At 37.8% G+C, this 16,396-nt stretch overlaps 1 protein-coding gene across 3 annotated transcripts; it reads left to right on the forward strand.

The window, feature by feature from the left end:
• The first annotated feature begins 332 nt into the window (after positions 1 to 332).
• pygo1 (pygopus family PHD finger 1) lies at positions 333 to 15,962 on the forward strand. 3 transcript variants are annotated; one of them, XM_073929591.1, is made up of 4 exons: positions 333 to 523; positions 3,443 to 3,528; positions 7,319 to 8,713; positions 15,466 to 15,962. In XM_073929591.1, exons 1-3 carry the CDS (start codon positions 475 to 477, stop codon positions 8,195 to 8,197), a joined length of 1,014 nt encoding a protein of 337 aa, XP_073785692.1. In that variant the 5' UTR covers positions 333 to 474; the 3' UTR covers positions 8,198 to 8,713; positions 15,466 to 15,962.
• Positions 15,963 to 16,396: the final 434 nt, after the last annotated feature.

Below are 16,396 nucleotides of genomic sequence, written 5' to 3' on the forward strand. Positions count from 1 at the left end.
ATATTAACATATAAGTTATATATAATACAGTTCACCCAAAAAAATAAAAAAAAAGTTCACTCATCTTGTTTCAAACCTGTATTGAACACAAAGGAAGAAATACTTAGGAATGTTGCCATTGACTTCCATAGTATTTTGTTAGTATTTAACGTTGTCAATGACTTCCAGTATTACTTCTTCTTCCACCAACATTCTTCAGAATATCTTAATCTGTGTTCAACAAAAGAAAGAAATCCACACGTTTAGAGCGATTTGAGTAAAAGTAAATGATGATGAGGTTTAAATTTTAGAGTGAACTGTCCCTTTAATAGCGCAGCCTTCGCCATAGTAGCAACGGTGAATTCGCTTCCCGGTCGCCGCCGCCGCCGTGATTGAAGAGAAAAGGTGAAAAACCCAGACGAGTCAACTTCAACCACTCTTTTTAACGTCAGCATTTCAGTATTTCCCCGTTTGAGACATGTGAGGGAGACTGTAATGTCCACAGAGCAGGAGAAAGAGTCATTCTCTCTCAAACGAAACCGAGGTAACGTTTATTTTCCGTGTTTTTAGAGGGTTATTTCGGTGTTGGTCGTAATGACCGGAGCGACGGTAACAGTTTGGCGGCCTCCAGGCCTTTGGGGAAGAACTGAAAAGTAGACACACTTCAGTGTTTCCAAGATTTAAGAAAACAAACGTGTCAGGCCTCAAAGTGAAAGCTGTCAGATGGAGACACTTCAGAGAGAGTTTCAGGAAGTTTGGAGAAGTCATAGCAAAGTTTACTTCCTAAATATACACCAACAAAACATGCGAGAGTAAATCTGACAGTGACATGTTCACTATTAAATCCCCCCCCAAAAAAGTGAATTTGGGCTACTATAATTCTTAAAAGAGTTGTCTATATTTGACCCAACGTTGAGTTACAACAACCCATAATTATGAGTGTATTAACATTTGCATGGATATTCATTTTTGTGTATTTTAAGAAAAAAAAATCTAATTTTAAATCTAAGATTCAAAATTTACATCAACAAAACATGCGAGAGTAAATCTGACAGTGAAATGTTCACTATTAAATCCCCCTCCAAAAAAGTGAATTTGGGCTACTATAATTCTTAAAAGAGTTGTCCATGTTTGACCCAACGTTGAGTTACAACAACCCATAATTATGAGTGTATTAACATTTGTATGGATATTCATTTTTGTGTATTTTAAGAAAAAAAAAATCTAATTTTAAATCTAATATTCAAAATTTACATCAACAAAACATGCGAGAGTAAATCTGACAGTGAAATGTTCACTATTAAATCCTAAAACACAGAATACAAGGAGGACACAGTGGGAAAGACAGTAAATAAAAAAATAAGATATGAATGTGTACCTATATTTAAATTATATTTTATACATATTTTTAGCAAATGTTTTATTCATTTTGATGTTTTTGGACCATCATTTTTGTCCAGGTTGTCCATATTTGACCCAGCGTTGAGTTACAACAACCCAGGATTATGAGTGTTTATTTATAAAAAATAATAAATATATATATATATACACATGTGTACCTTTATTTAAATGATAATTTATACATATTTTTAGAACATTTCTAATTCATTTTGATGTTTTTTGGACCATCATTTTTTTTGTCCAGGTTGTCCAAATTGTGACCCAGAATTATGAGTGTTTATAGGTTGCTAGAAGAGACTGTAGGTAAGGAAGAGTGGAATGGGCAGTGAATTATACGTTTGCGTAGATGAAAATATACATAAATTTTTGTATATTATAAGGATAATATATCTCATTTTAAATCTAATATTCTACATCTACATCAACAAAACATGCGAGAGTAAATCTGACAGTGAAATGTTCACTATTAAATCCTAAAAACCAGAACTGAGCAGTGTACAGTGAGAAAGACAGTAAATAAAAAATAATAAATAGATATGAATGTGTACCTGTATTTAAATTATATTTTATACAGATTTTTAGCAAATGTTTTATTTATTTTGATGTTTTTTGGGCTACCATAATTTTTTTAATGAGTTGTCCTTATTAAGCCCAACGTTGAGTTACAACAATCCAGAATTATTAAGTGTTTAAAGGTTGCTAGAAGGTAAAGTGAAATGGGCAGCAAAACAAAAGGATATAATTGATTTTTAAGAAATGTTTGATATATTTTTTTGTTTTTTGGGGGGCAGTGCGGTGGCTCAGTGGTTAGCACCATCATCTCACAGCAAAAAGGTCGCTGGTTCGAGTCCCAGCTGGGTCAGTTGGCGTTTCTGTGTGGAGTTTGATTGTTCTCCCTGTGTTGGTGTGGGTTTCCTCCACAGTTCAAACACATGCGCTATAGGGGAATTGGAAAAAACGAAATTGTCTGTAGTGTGAGTGTGTGTGTGAACAAGTGTGTGGTGAACCCTGATAAAGAGATTAAGCTGAAGGAAATTTAGTGAATGAATGTTTATTGGGCTAATACAGCAAGAAGGTCGCTGGTTCAAGCCTAGGCTGGGTCATTTGGTATTTCTTTGTGGAGTTTGCATGTTCTCCTTGAGTTTGTGTGGGTTTCCTCTGGGTGCTCCGTTTTCCCCCACAGTACTAACATGTGCTATAGGTGAATTGGGTAGGCTAAATTGTCCGTAGTGTATGAGTGTGAATGATGTTTCTGACTGATGGGTTGCAGCTAGAAGGGCATCCGCTGCGTAAAACATGTGCTGGATAAGTTAGCGGTTCATTCCGCTGTGGCGACCCCAGATTAATAAAGGGACAAGCCAAAAAGAAAATGAATGAATGTTCCTGTATCTATCACTGTAAATGTGTTGATGCATTTTTTTGAGTGTGGGGGTCAATAAAAGGACTTGTGCTATATATGTCAGTGCTATAAACATATCAAGCCCATCCGCCTCAAGGTTGGACGTGTTGTGTGTTCAGAGATGCTCTTCTGCAGACCTCGGTTGTAACGAGTGCTTATTTGAGTTACTGTTACCTTTCTATCAGCTGGAACCAGTCTGGCCATTCTCCTCTGACCTCCAGCATCAACAAGGCATTTGCGCCCACAGAACTGCCGCTTAATGGATATTTTCTCTATTTCAGACCATTCCTTTTAATCCCTAGAGATGGTTGTGCATGAAAATCCCAGTAGATCAGCAGTTTCTGAAATACTCAGAGCAGCCCGTCTTGCACCAACAACCATGCCACGTTCAAAGTCACTTAAATCCCCTTTCTTCCCCATTCTGATGCTCGCTTTGAACTGCAGCAGATCGTCTTGACCATGTCTACATGCCTACATGCACTGAATTGCTGCAATGGGATTGGCTGATTAAAAATTTGCATTAACAAGCAGTTAGACAGGCGTACCTAATAAAGTGGCCGGTGAGTGTATATAGCAAGAGCACTTTTACTGACCCACACACTTAAAAAAAAAAAAAAAAGTGATATTTGATTTCAACTGACTCCTTGATTTGATTTTTGCCAGGAGGTGAAGCTGGGCTGGATGTTTTAGCGGGTCCTGGGCTGCTACTGGGAAGTCCTGATAAAAAGAGACGCAAGTCAAGCACACAGGTACTGCAGGAAACTCTACATTAGCACATGCTCTTTGTCAACTCAGAGAATAAAATTGTATAATACATTCTAAAAGTATGTACTTTTTTCTGACTTGCATTTAAAGCAGTCATAGGAGACTCCAACACAATATAAGGGCACTTTAAAATACCATATGATCTGCTGTTAAATATATAATGTTGTTATACAAATGTTGTACATTATTGTGCTCGAAAGCTTTACGCTCTCTTGAGATGCCCTAAAAACACATACAAATAATACATTTTCACTGTTTTATGTTTATAATTTGCGACGACTCCACAAATCTCATGTATTCTCAACTGTTGATCATCTATAATCCCATTTCAACATTGCAGATCCTGCAATGTGACTATTGTGGATGCAAACATTGCGATATTCATGTTGAAACCATATATTGTGCACATTCCGACATGTTTTCTGACCATAGATGCATTTAAATCAGTCGTTGTAGACACCAACACAATATTAGGGCACTTTAAATTACAACATGACCTGCTGTTAAATATATAATGTTGTTATTTGCAAAAACTCCATAAATCTCTACTATAACCCCAACTCAACATTGCAGATCCTGTGATGTGAATATTGTGGATGCATCCCATAGTGCTTAAACCATAAATTGTGCAGCCCCAAAGTAAATGCATATTCTGACATGTTTTCTGACCTGCATTTAAAGTAGTTGTAGTTGCACACAGGTACTGCAGGAAACTCTACATCAGCACATGCTCTCTGTCAACTCAGAGAATAAAATTGTGCTGCGTCCCCATTCGCATACTTATACTAAAAGTATATTCTAAAAGTATGTACTTCTTTCTGACTTGCATTTAAATCAGTCGTAGTAGACACCAACACAATATCAGGGCACTTTAAAATACCATATGATCTGCTGGTAAATATATAATGTTGCTATACAAATGTACGTTATTGTGCCCGGATGCTTTGCGCTCTCCTCAAAAGCCTTTAAAACATTTGCAAACGCTAAAGTTTAACTCTTTAATGCTTAAACTTTGCAATGACTCCATAAATCTCTTGCATTCTCAATTATTGATTAGCTATAATCCCAACTCAACATTGCAGATCCTAAGATGTGTCTATTTCGGATCCACACATTGTAATATTGATGCTGAAATCATATATTGTGCACATTCTGACATGTTTTCTGACCTTAGATGCATTTAAATCAGTCGTAGTAGACACCAACACAATATTAGGACACTTTAAAAATACCACATGATCTGCTGTTAAATATATAATGTTGTTAAACAAATGTTGTGCGTTATTGTGCTGAAAGCTTTACACTCTCCTCAAAAGCCTTTAAAACATTTGCAAACGCTAAAGTTTAACTCTTTAATGCTTAAACTTTGCAATGACTCCATAAATCTCTTGTATTCTCAATTATTGATCAACTATAATCCCAACTCAACATTGCAGATCCCTTAACGTGACTATCACATTGTGATATCCATGCTGAAACCATATATTTAGCATATTCTGACATGTTTTCTGACCTTAGATGCTTTTAAATCAGTCGTAGGAGACACCAACACAATGTAAGGGCACTTTAAAAATACCATATGATCTGCTGTTAAGTATATAAAGTAATGTTGTTAAACAAATGTTGTGCGTTATTGTGCTGAAAGCTTTACGCTCTCCTCAAAAGCATTTAAAACATTTGCAAATGCTAAAGTTTAACTCTTTAATGCTTAAACTTTGCAATGACTCCATAAATCTCTTGTATTCTCAATTGATGATCAGCTATAATCCCAACTCAACATTGCAGATCCTGAGATGTGACTATTTCGGATCCACACATTGTAATATTGATGCTGAAATCATATTTTGTGCACATTCTGACATGTTTTCTGACCTTAGATGCATTTAAATCAGTCTCAGACACCAACACAATATTAGGGCACTTTAAAATAAAACATGATCTGCTGTTAGGTATATAAAGTAATGTTGTTAAACAAATGTTGTGCGTTATTGTGCTGAAAGCTTTACGCTCTCCTCAAAAGCCTTTAAAACATTTGCAAACGCTAAAGTTTCAATCTTTAATGCTTAAACTTTGCAATGACTCCATAAATCTCTTGTATTCTCAATTATTGATCAACTATAATCCCAACTCAACATTGCAGATCCCTTAATGTGACTATCACATTGTGATATCCATGCTGAAACCATATATTGTGCACATTCTGACATGTTTTCTGACCTTAGATGCATTTAAATCAGTCTTAGTAGACACCAACACAATATTAGGGCACTTTAAAATACCACATGATCTGCTGTTAAATAAATATAATGTTGTTAAACAAATGTTGTGCGTTATTGTGCTGAAAGCTTTACACTCTCTTAAAAAGCATTTAAAACATTTGCAAACGTTAAAGTTTCAATCTTTAATGCTTAAACTTTGCAATGACTCCATAAATCTCTTGTATTCTCAATTATTGATCAACTATAATCCCAACTCAACATTGCAGATCCCTTAACGTGACTATCACATTGTGATATCCATGCTGAAACCATATATTGTGCACATTCTGACATGTTTTCTGACCTTAGATGCATTTAAATTAGTCTTAGTAGACACCAACACAATATTAGGTCACTTTAAAATAAAACATGATCTGCTCTTAAATATATAATGTTGTTAAACAAATGTTGTGCGTTATTGTGCTGAAAGCTTTACACTCTCCTCAAAAGCCTTTAAAACATTTGCAAATGCTAAAGTTTCAATCTTTAATGCTTAAACTTTGCAATGACTCCATAAATCTCTTGTATTCTCAATTATTGATCAGCTATAATCCCAACTCAACATTGCAGATCCTAAGATGTGACTATTTCGGATCCACACATTGTAATATTGATGCTGAAATCATATATTGTGCACATTCTGACATGTTTTCTGACCTTAGATGCATTTAAATCAGTCGTAGTAGACACCAACACAATATTAGGGCACTTTAAAATACCACATGATGTGCTGTTAAATATATAATGTTGTTAAACAAATGTTGTGCGTTATTGTGCTGAAAGCTTTACACTCTCTTAAAAAGCCTTTAAAACATTTGCAAACGATAAAGTTTAACTCTTTAATGCTTGTACTTTGCAATGAGTCCATAAATCTCTTGTATTCTCAATTGATGATCAGCTATAATCCCAACTCAACATTGCAGATCCTAAGATGTGACTATTTCGGATCCACACATTGTAATATTGATGCTGAAATCATATATTGTGCACATTCTGACATGTTTTCTGACCTTAGATGCATTTAAATCAGTCTCAGACACCAACACAATATTAGGGCACTTTAAAAATACCACATGATCTGCTGTTAGGTATATAAAGTAATGTTGTTAAACAAATGTTGTGCGTTATTGTGCTGAAAGCTTTACGCTCTCCTCAAAAGCCTTTAAAACATTTGCAAACGCTAAAGTTTCAATCTTTAATGCTTAAACTTTGCAATGACTCCATAAATCTCTTGTATTCTCAATTATTGATCAACTATAATCCCAACTCAACATTGCAGATCCTGAGATGTGACTATTTCGGATCCACACATTGTAATATTGATGCTGAAATCATATATTGTGCACATTCTGACATGTTTTCTGACCTTAGATGCATTTAAATCAGTCGTAGTAGACACCAACACAATATTAGGTCACTTTACAATACCACATGATGTGCTGTTAAGTAAAACACACACACACATTTGAAGAGCTTTTGATTTGTGCATGAAAATAAAGGTGTGTTTTCTTGTCAGGCTCCGCCCTTCTCTCCTCTATCTGAATATGCTCCTCCGCCAAACCCGAGCGCTGATCATCTGATCGCTGCCAATCCTTTCGATGACAATTACGTCTCTCCATCCCTGAAGCCTTATTTTGGACACTCGCATTACCCAGCATCCAACAGCTATGGGTCGTCCAGGATGCCTTCACCATACGGGCCCACTATTCAGACACAACCTCAGTATTTTTCCCAGAATCCAACCGGGTTCAGTAGAACACACAGGTTTAACTACAGTCCAAATTATGTGCATGCTTTTTGTGGTGGAAACAACAACAACAACAACATGCACTTTGGATCTGTAGAGCACGGCGATCAGATACCACTGCAAAATCTCAACCAAAGGAGTCCAGGGTTCAATCCAGATGCAAATACAACCCGAAATATGAGCCCTAACCTGAATAACTTCACACAATCCAACACCAAACAAGACCACAGCGAAGCAGCGAATAAAAAACACTCACACAATGTGAACTGTGAAGAAAACGCGACTCAGGACAACAAGACCAAGGGAGGACCGGAAAAACTCAATGGAGTTTTTCACTCTAATAATGAAAAGAAGTCTCCAGATTATCGCAGAAGTGCTTTGAGAATGAATAAAGTGAAACGCAGAAGCACGTCGTCTTCATCCGAGCCTGTTTTCCCATGCGGGATTTGCTTAAACGAAGTGAATGATGACCAAGAGGCCATTCTGTGCGAGGCTTCGTGTCAGAAATGGTTCCACAGAGTTTGCACGGGGATGACGGAGACGGCGTATAATCTGCTCACGGCCGAGACGTCTGCGGTTTGGGGATGCGACACTTGCATGGAGGACAGGGAAGTGCAGATGATGAAAAACAGTGATGGACAATCATGAATGTGACTGATGCCGAAGTCCAGGCATCTGTTAAAGAGTTCAACCTAAAAGTTTGAATTATATCATCGTTTATTTACTCGTCACAAATCTATTAGAGTTTCTTTCTGCTGTTCAACCAAAGTTCCTTTAAAGTTCCCATCAAGTGCTTTGAAATGGGCATTTTTAATTGCAGTGTTTGACGTAATTTCTATTGATACATGAAAAGGGGGCAGGGCATAGTGTAGCCACTCCCATTTTTATAAAACAGCCAATAGACCAATTACCATGTTTGTAAACATACAGAATGCGCCCGCAGGGAGGTGGCAGAAAGCAACCGGGAGCCCTAGCATTTACAGCGAGGGGATGACATCAGATGCGGTGCAGAGTTGTTGTTGTTGTTGTCTTAGAAATTATTACTTACATATTATATATATTAGTTACATAATGCTTACAGCGTATTATAACAGCTCGTCTCCCAGTGATAAGCACAGTGGTTCGGCAAAATTAACGTTAAAGTGAGCGGCGTTCATCTGACAGGTCCATTTGCGATAGCACCCACCCAATGAATATTGGATAAGACGAAGTGACCGAGCATCCAGCCCGAAATATACAATCTCATTGAGGCTCCGAGTGATTTTACAAGAGAGAAGTTAAAGGTCTACAAGTCTTTGGATGCCAACAATGTTGTTCTTTGAGCTCATGTGCAATAAATATTGCTCCATGATGACCAGATTCAAGAGCTAAACACAGAGATTCCGCCTAGCCAAAGACAAGGAAACAAGACGGAGCTAACGTTATACAAGCCCTAGGTAATTAATCACCAACACGCGAAACGACTGCATGACAGTGAACTTCACCTGTACGGCAGGGTATGTGAACCTACACATAAAGGTAAAGTTGGTTTTATATTCGCACATTCAGACTTTCTCCTTAATAATATAATTTCATAAAAATATTATTTGCAAACTCTAAATAGCGAAATCATATTAGCAGCAGCCAATGACTATCAAAGTACAACACTGTTCACAGTCAAATAAACAGTGCTAATGTTGTTTTCAAGTCACACTTGCAGGTTATTTCAGACCGAATATTCAAAGTGTCGTGGTAAACAATATAGGGAGTGTTTCACAAGTTGTCACTGAATGAATGTGTGAATATAAAACCAAGTTTACCTTAATAAACGTAACTTTCACGTTTCATTCTTAGTATTCAGTGTCCGCAGTTACCATAAGTAACTGTTTTGCTGAAATCATTGCAGCAATCAAAAACGAGTGATGTGTCTGATTCAGCATAGCGTGAACTGACCTGATATGACATGAGAACTGTAGAGTCCAGCATTTCTAATTAGCTCCTCACTTCATTCAGCTCCCATTTAGTCAAAGACGTCTGCAGTCGGTATTAAAGCAGTGTGTGGTGTATGATAAAAGTTAAGATTTCTGTTTTTGGACTCAAATTCGGCATCCTACCGCACAACACGACATCTTTCCCATTGTAGCCTGTCTTCTTTTTGCAACCGGGGACCCGTGTGATGTCATGCGTGACGTAGGTTGGTAATTGGTCTATAGCTTTTTGCTAATAGTTGTTGGTGGAGCTAAAGTTCTATTTTAGCGCTCTTAGTTTTCGGCACCTCTCTGGTGGAATTTCCAAAACACCTTTGTCTTTAAATCTTTATTTATTTATTAAGATTCAGATTCCCTGCAGAAAGAAAACGAGTTTCTACTTCAGAATCCGACTTCTGTGCTTGATTATTATATAGGTGTGTACACTGCCTGACAAATGTCTTGTCGTCAATCTCGGCTATAAGAGCGACAAATAATAACTCGACTTCTAGTTGATCATTTGAAAAAGTGTCAGTGATTTTTCTGCTGAATCATCTGTTGATCTGCATCCCAATCATCACAAATACTTTAGAAGGCCTACTGGAACCAGCATGGAGCCAAGATTCTCATAGAAATCAGTCAAGTTTGGTTAAGGAGAAATCATGGTTTGGGGCTACATTCAGTATGTGGGGCGTGCAGAGATCTGCAGAGTGGATGATCAACATCAACAGCCTGAGGTATCAAGACATTTGTGCTGCCCATTACATTACAAACCACAGGAGAGGGACAATTCTCCAGCAGGATAGCGCTCCTTCTCATACTTCAGCCTCCACATCAAAGCTCTTGAAAGCAAAGAAGGTCAAGCTGCTCCAGGATTGGCCAGCCCAGTCACCAGACTTGAACATTATTGAGCATGTCTGGGGTAAGATAAAGGAGTGATTTAAGATGAACCCAAAGAGTCTTGATGAACTCTGGGAGTCCTGTAGGAACGCTTTCTTTGGCATTCCAGATGACTTTATTAATCAGTGATTTGAGTCGTGTCAGAGATGTATGGATGCAGTCCTCCAAGCTCATGATGGAGTCACACACAATATTCATTCTGTCTCCACTGCAGCAGGACTTTATATTCTATACTGGACATTATTTCTGTTCAGTGATGAGACTTTAGTCTAAGCAGAGTCAGACCTTACTGTCCTGATGAAATCATTAATAATCAAGGCATGATCAGATTTTATTGTGGTAAAATAGGCGTCATCTAAAAGCCTTTGCCTTTCATATAAGACACTTCTGATACCAAATGATCAACTAGAAGTCCAGTTATTAGTTGTTCTGTTATAAAACTTGGATAGGCGACAAGACTGTCATGAATTATACAGTTCAAAACAAAATGATTAGCTTTTCTGTAAATAATTTTTGTTCTTTATCAAATATTTCTCAAGCAAGCACATTTTCACAGTATTTCCAATTATGCTTTTCTTCTGGAGAAAGCCTGGAGGCATTAACATTTTAGAAAAATGTAAAAACTGCTGGTGGCACAGTGGCTCAGTTGTTCGCACTGTGACCTCACAGCAAGAAGGTTACTGGATCGAGTCCTGGCTTGGTCAGTTGGCATTTCTGTGTGGAGTTTGCATGTTCTCCCCATGTTGGTGTAAGTTTCCTCCGGGTGCTCCGGTTTCCCCCACAGTCCAAACACATTCGCTATAGGGAAATTGGGTGAACTAAATTGGCCAAAGTGTATGAGTGTGTGTGAATGAGAGTGTATGGGTGTTTCTCAGTACTGGGTTGCAGCTGGAAGGGCATGCACTGTGTAAAACACATGCTGGAATAGTTCATTCCACTGTGGCGAGCTCTAAAATAAAGACTAAGCCGAAGGAAAATTAATGAATTTAGTTGCAACTGTATTTATTCATGTGATGCAAAACTATTTCCCTTTGCATCCTCACCATGATCTTAAAGAAATCACTTTAATATGCTGATTTAATAATCAAGAAAGAAATCTGGTGATTAATAAGCAGCTTCATATTTCTGTGGGAACAGTCTCTTCAAGATGATGCTGTCACTTAAGATCAATTCACTGCATCATTAATGAATTAAAATGTTAATTTCTTTTTTTAAGTCAAGGTGTATGGTTGTTTATGGGTGAATTATTCATTGTGTAGATCTCAAATTTTCATTCATTCATTTTCTTGTCGGCTTAGTCCCTTTATTAATCCGGGGTCGCCACAGCGGAATGAACCGCCAACTTATCCAGCAAGTTTTTTACGCAGCGGATGCCCTTCCAGCCACAACCCATCTCTGGGAAACATTCACACACACTACGGACAATTTAGCCTACCCAATTCACCTGTACCGCATGTCTTTGGACTGTGGGGGAAACCGGAGCACCCGGAGGAAACCCACGCGAAGGCAGGGAGAACATGCAAACTCCACACAGAAACGTCAACTGAGCCGAGGCTCGAACCAGCGACCTTCTTGCTGTGAGGCGACAGCACTACCTACTGCGCCACTGCCTCGCCCCCTCAAATTTTCAAATGTTCAAAATATTTTTTCATTTTTCTTTACACTTTCTTTGGTTGTTTGAGCTCTGATGTCTTCCTATGGCTCACCTCAATGACATCTAATATCTTCAAATTTATTGTTGGCAGGTTTTTATCAAATATTCCAGTAAGTTAAAACAGTACAACTACATCGAACAATATCTCAAAGTCGTTTTCTTGATTCGGAAAGCTCGATAATCTGCAAGCTGAAGACGTGGGTATTTGTAGATGCTGATCATTTTATAACTCGCAGGATTAGATCGTTCCCTTTGAATGTCGAAGATTTACTGTAGTGTGATTTCTGATGAGTGTCATCATCACATGTGTCTTGTATAACTCTCGAGGGTACTAGATTAGTTCTATTGAGCAATATTTCTGGTTGGATTTTGCTTTATGATGCTTCTTTTGACTTTTTTTTCTAACTATTTGGCTCATTGATTGTTTTATGATCGAATGAATGTTTAAAGCTTGAATTAACAGAGCCAGAAAACAAACTGATGTTGAAATGCACGTGATACTTTGAGTTGTGTTAGTATGGGTTGATTTTAATCAGTACCAATTTTTGACACAATTGAGGAGGTTTGCTACTTGAAGGCATTGTTACCAGAAACATGATGTATAAAATACTGTAGAAATGAGAATCAACATTGGGAATTAGGACAACTACATAAAGTCTAGACATACGTTTTTGTTAGATTCAGCAATATATCATCATAAATGAATTGTTTTATTCACTATTAGTGATGGGAAGTTCGGATCATTTTACGTACTCGGATCTTTGAGTCTCGTTCATCGAGATGAACGAATCTCTTTGCGAGTCATTTTCGTTCATTTGGTTCAATTTGCTAAAATATTATTAAAATGTTACGAATTGCTTCCAAACACATCTACAACTAGCCCAAAAGGTTGATCACACGACAAATAAGTCATAAATAGAGTACTATAAGAAGGAGAAAATAATAATTCAATGTTTACCTGCTCTTTTGTCTATGAAGGCATTGCTGTCTCCTTGCTCAGCTCACCTCTTCATGTCTTCAAATGTCAGTGGTTCGTTCACGTTACACTGACAGTCACATATAATCTTAACCAATGTGCACAGTCTGAGCCGATAGGAGCCATGATAATTAGTTCACCTTTCATCACGTGACAGAATGACTCAAACCCGAGGACTCGAGAGATGAACGGTTCAATTCTTTTTCCGGCTCTAAACGCGTATGATTGGCAAGTGAGGAACGAGTGACTCAAACCCGATAGAGGACTCGAGAGATGAACGGATCAATTCTTTTTCCGGCTCTAAACGCATATAATTGGCTTCTGGCTTTCCGCGATGAACGACTCAAAAGACTTGAAATGAACGAGACCACCTGCACAAATGTGCGCACGCACATGATGCACAGGATGAACGAATCACTCCCTGAGAGTACTCGTAGTTCCCGAGTCATATTGAAGATTCAATCAAAATGAACGAATCATTCATGAACGACCCATCACTATTCCCTGTTTATTGTTTTGAAAATGATGAATACAATTCCTCTACAGTTCTGTTGACTATATTTAATAGCTTTTATGTGTTTTACTCCTCAGAGAATGTTGTGTTCCATTGGTCAGGGAAGCATTGTGGCATTATGAATGTAAACCATTGATTGTCCATTTGATTGTCCATTGATGCTGGATTATTTCAACCCAATGTATTGGTGTAACAAGGACTAACGCACCTCATGATTTTAGCCAAATATGATCCTGAATTAACATCTGTGTTGAGCCTGGAACATCATTTTTGTTGGAAAATGTAATCCATACCTATTCATAAACCCAACCATTTCTGTAATTATTCCCAAAATCAGAGGGGAATATTAGTTGGATGACGATCATGTAGATGTCTATAAAGCTAACAGTTCTGATTGGCTGATTTAAATGTTGTTCCAGGATCAACATCCCAGGTAGCAAAGAAATCTGGCCCAGATTTGGCCTAAAAGCTGGCACAGCAGGCATTCGTCTGGTACTGGCATACAGCATGTGAGCCAAACATGGCCCAGCTTTGGCAGAGGTGGCACCGTCTTTAATATTGCACACAAGACTTGGGCCAGATATCAAATGTAGTTTTTGGCCCATATGTTAAAAATGTATATGTGGTCCACGTAAATTTGGCCTAACTTGACCCACTTTTAAAACACATTTAAATTATTTTTGAGTAAAGAAAACATTCTACCAATCAGGTTGCTTCAAGAAGCATGGCCATAAAGCAAACTGCTTCATGGGTTTATCAAATTCTTTGCAGTCGTGACACACCAACATATCTGGCCCAGTTCAGGCCCAGTTATGGGCAATTTACTTGGCTGAGACTTGGTCCAGATATCGTCCATGTTTGGCCCTTGTATGGAAGCCAGACTTGGTCCAGTCATGTACCGTAATTCACTGCTCATGTGGGCCAAGCAAAAGCTGATTGTGTGGGCCAGATCTGGGCCAGAGACACTCACTGTTAGGGTTAGTTCCAAAGCAATCTCACAGCAATTCGTAACTTTTTGATTGAGTGGCTAATTTGTATGAATTCGTACAATCTAATTTGTGCAATTTAGTACGATTTGCTCATCACCCAATGATGGTTGGGGTTAGCGGTGGGATTGGTTGCCACGCCTCCTTTTTAAAATCGTACAATTTCATATGACTGAACTCGTACGAATTAGCCACTAAACTGACAAAACGTAAAATACTTGCGTTTCCGCGTGAGATCAGGCTGATTAGTTCATATTTTACCCAATTTGGGTTTAAATAACCCAACATTTCTTAGTGTATCTACATGTTTATGAACACTAGCAGATATTTTGTCATGTAACAGTGCTAATCACAGCAAAAACACACTATTGACGATCTATCTGAATTCAGTTGTTAAACAAGACTTAAAATATAGTGTCATGTTATGGAAATTGGGAGGTGACATAGGGGCTTAGTGGTTAGCACTGTTACCTTGCAGCAAGAAGGTTGCTGGTTTGAGCCCCAGCAGGGTCAGTTGGCGTTTCTATGTGGAGTTTGCATGTTCTCCCTGTGTTGGTGTGGGTTTCCTCCACAGAGCAAACACATGCGCTATAGGGAAATTGATGATCTAAATTGGTGTATGAGTTTGAATGAGTGTGTATGGATGTTTCCCAGCACCGGGTTGCACCTGAAAGGGCATCCACTGTGTAAAACATATGCTGGATAAATTGGTTCATTCCGCTGTGGTGGTTCATTCCGCTGTGGTGACCCCTAACGAACAAAGGGACTAAGGCAGGGGTGTCCACACTCGGTCCTGGAGGGCCGGTGTCCTGCAAAGTTTAGTTCCAACCCCAATCAGACACAGCTAGCAAATCAAGCTCTTACTAGGCTTTCTAGAAACATCCATGCAGGTGTGTTGAGGCAAGTTGGAGCTAAAATTTGCAGGAAACTAGCCCTCCAGGACCGAGTTCGGACACCCCTGGACTAAGCTAAAGGAAAATGAATGAATGTTATGGAAGTTAATTCATGAGTAGTTATCATGCGTCTTAATGACTAATTAATGTATGTCGTGTTTGTATAATTGACCATATCTGCTGACCCTTTGTGCCTTAAATGATGAGATGTTTACATCTTAAATTCATTAAGCAGTGAATTATTGACACACTTATCAATATGAATATTTGTGCAACTAATTTTATAACAGGACAATGAATGTATCCAGCCAATAGACTGTAAATAATCAACAATATGAAGCGAATATGTTTGTGGCTTCCTCAAAACCAAGCTAGTACAACACTTACAGTTCATTGAATGTAAAATACGTCTTTTGTGCTTTGATAACTCTTATTTCTCTGTGAAAACATCCCGGTTTTAATAGAAAACATTGGCCAAGCCATTATTCAGATGTATATATAAGTCTCAATTTGAACAGTGTTTAATAAAAAGGATTTTAAAAAGACATTTTTCTTTGTGTAACGTCAGTTAATTTGACAGAAAAGTCACCTCAATTTTATATGTGCTTAAATTTCTCACAGCAAAACAAAGAGTTGATTCTTTAGTGTGTATAAATTATGAATAACCAGTTTCTCCTCATGTAGAAAATTGAAGCTGAAATGTCTCAGGTATGACCGCCGCCATCTTTTGGATGATGACATCATTTGGAGCCAGGAGTTGTGCAGTACTGATTGTTCAATAGACTGCATCCTAGTCTTAAAATTTCATTTCTTTTACTTTATTCAATTGTATTTGACTCTACTTAAATTAAATAAATTAATTTTGTTATTATACATCAGTTTTTTTAATTATTAGGAAACAATAGGTATTCATCATACAATAAAGAAACTTAAAATGTCAAACAACCTTCATATAAAGACTTTAAAACAACCTTAATT

The sequence above is a fragment of the Danio rerio genome, chromosome 18 (assembly GCF_049306965.1).
Source record: "Danio rerio strain Tuebingen ecotype United States chromosome 18, GRCz12tu, whole genome shotgun sequence".
Lineage (NCBI taxonomy): Eukaryota > Metazoa > Chordata > Actinopteri > Cypriniformes > Danionidae > Danio > Danio rerio.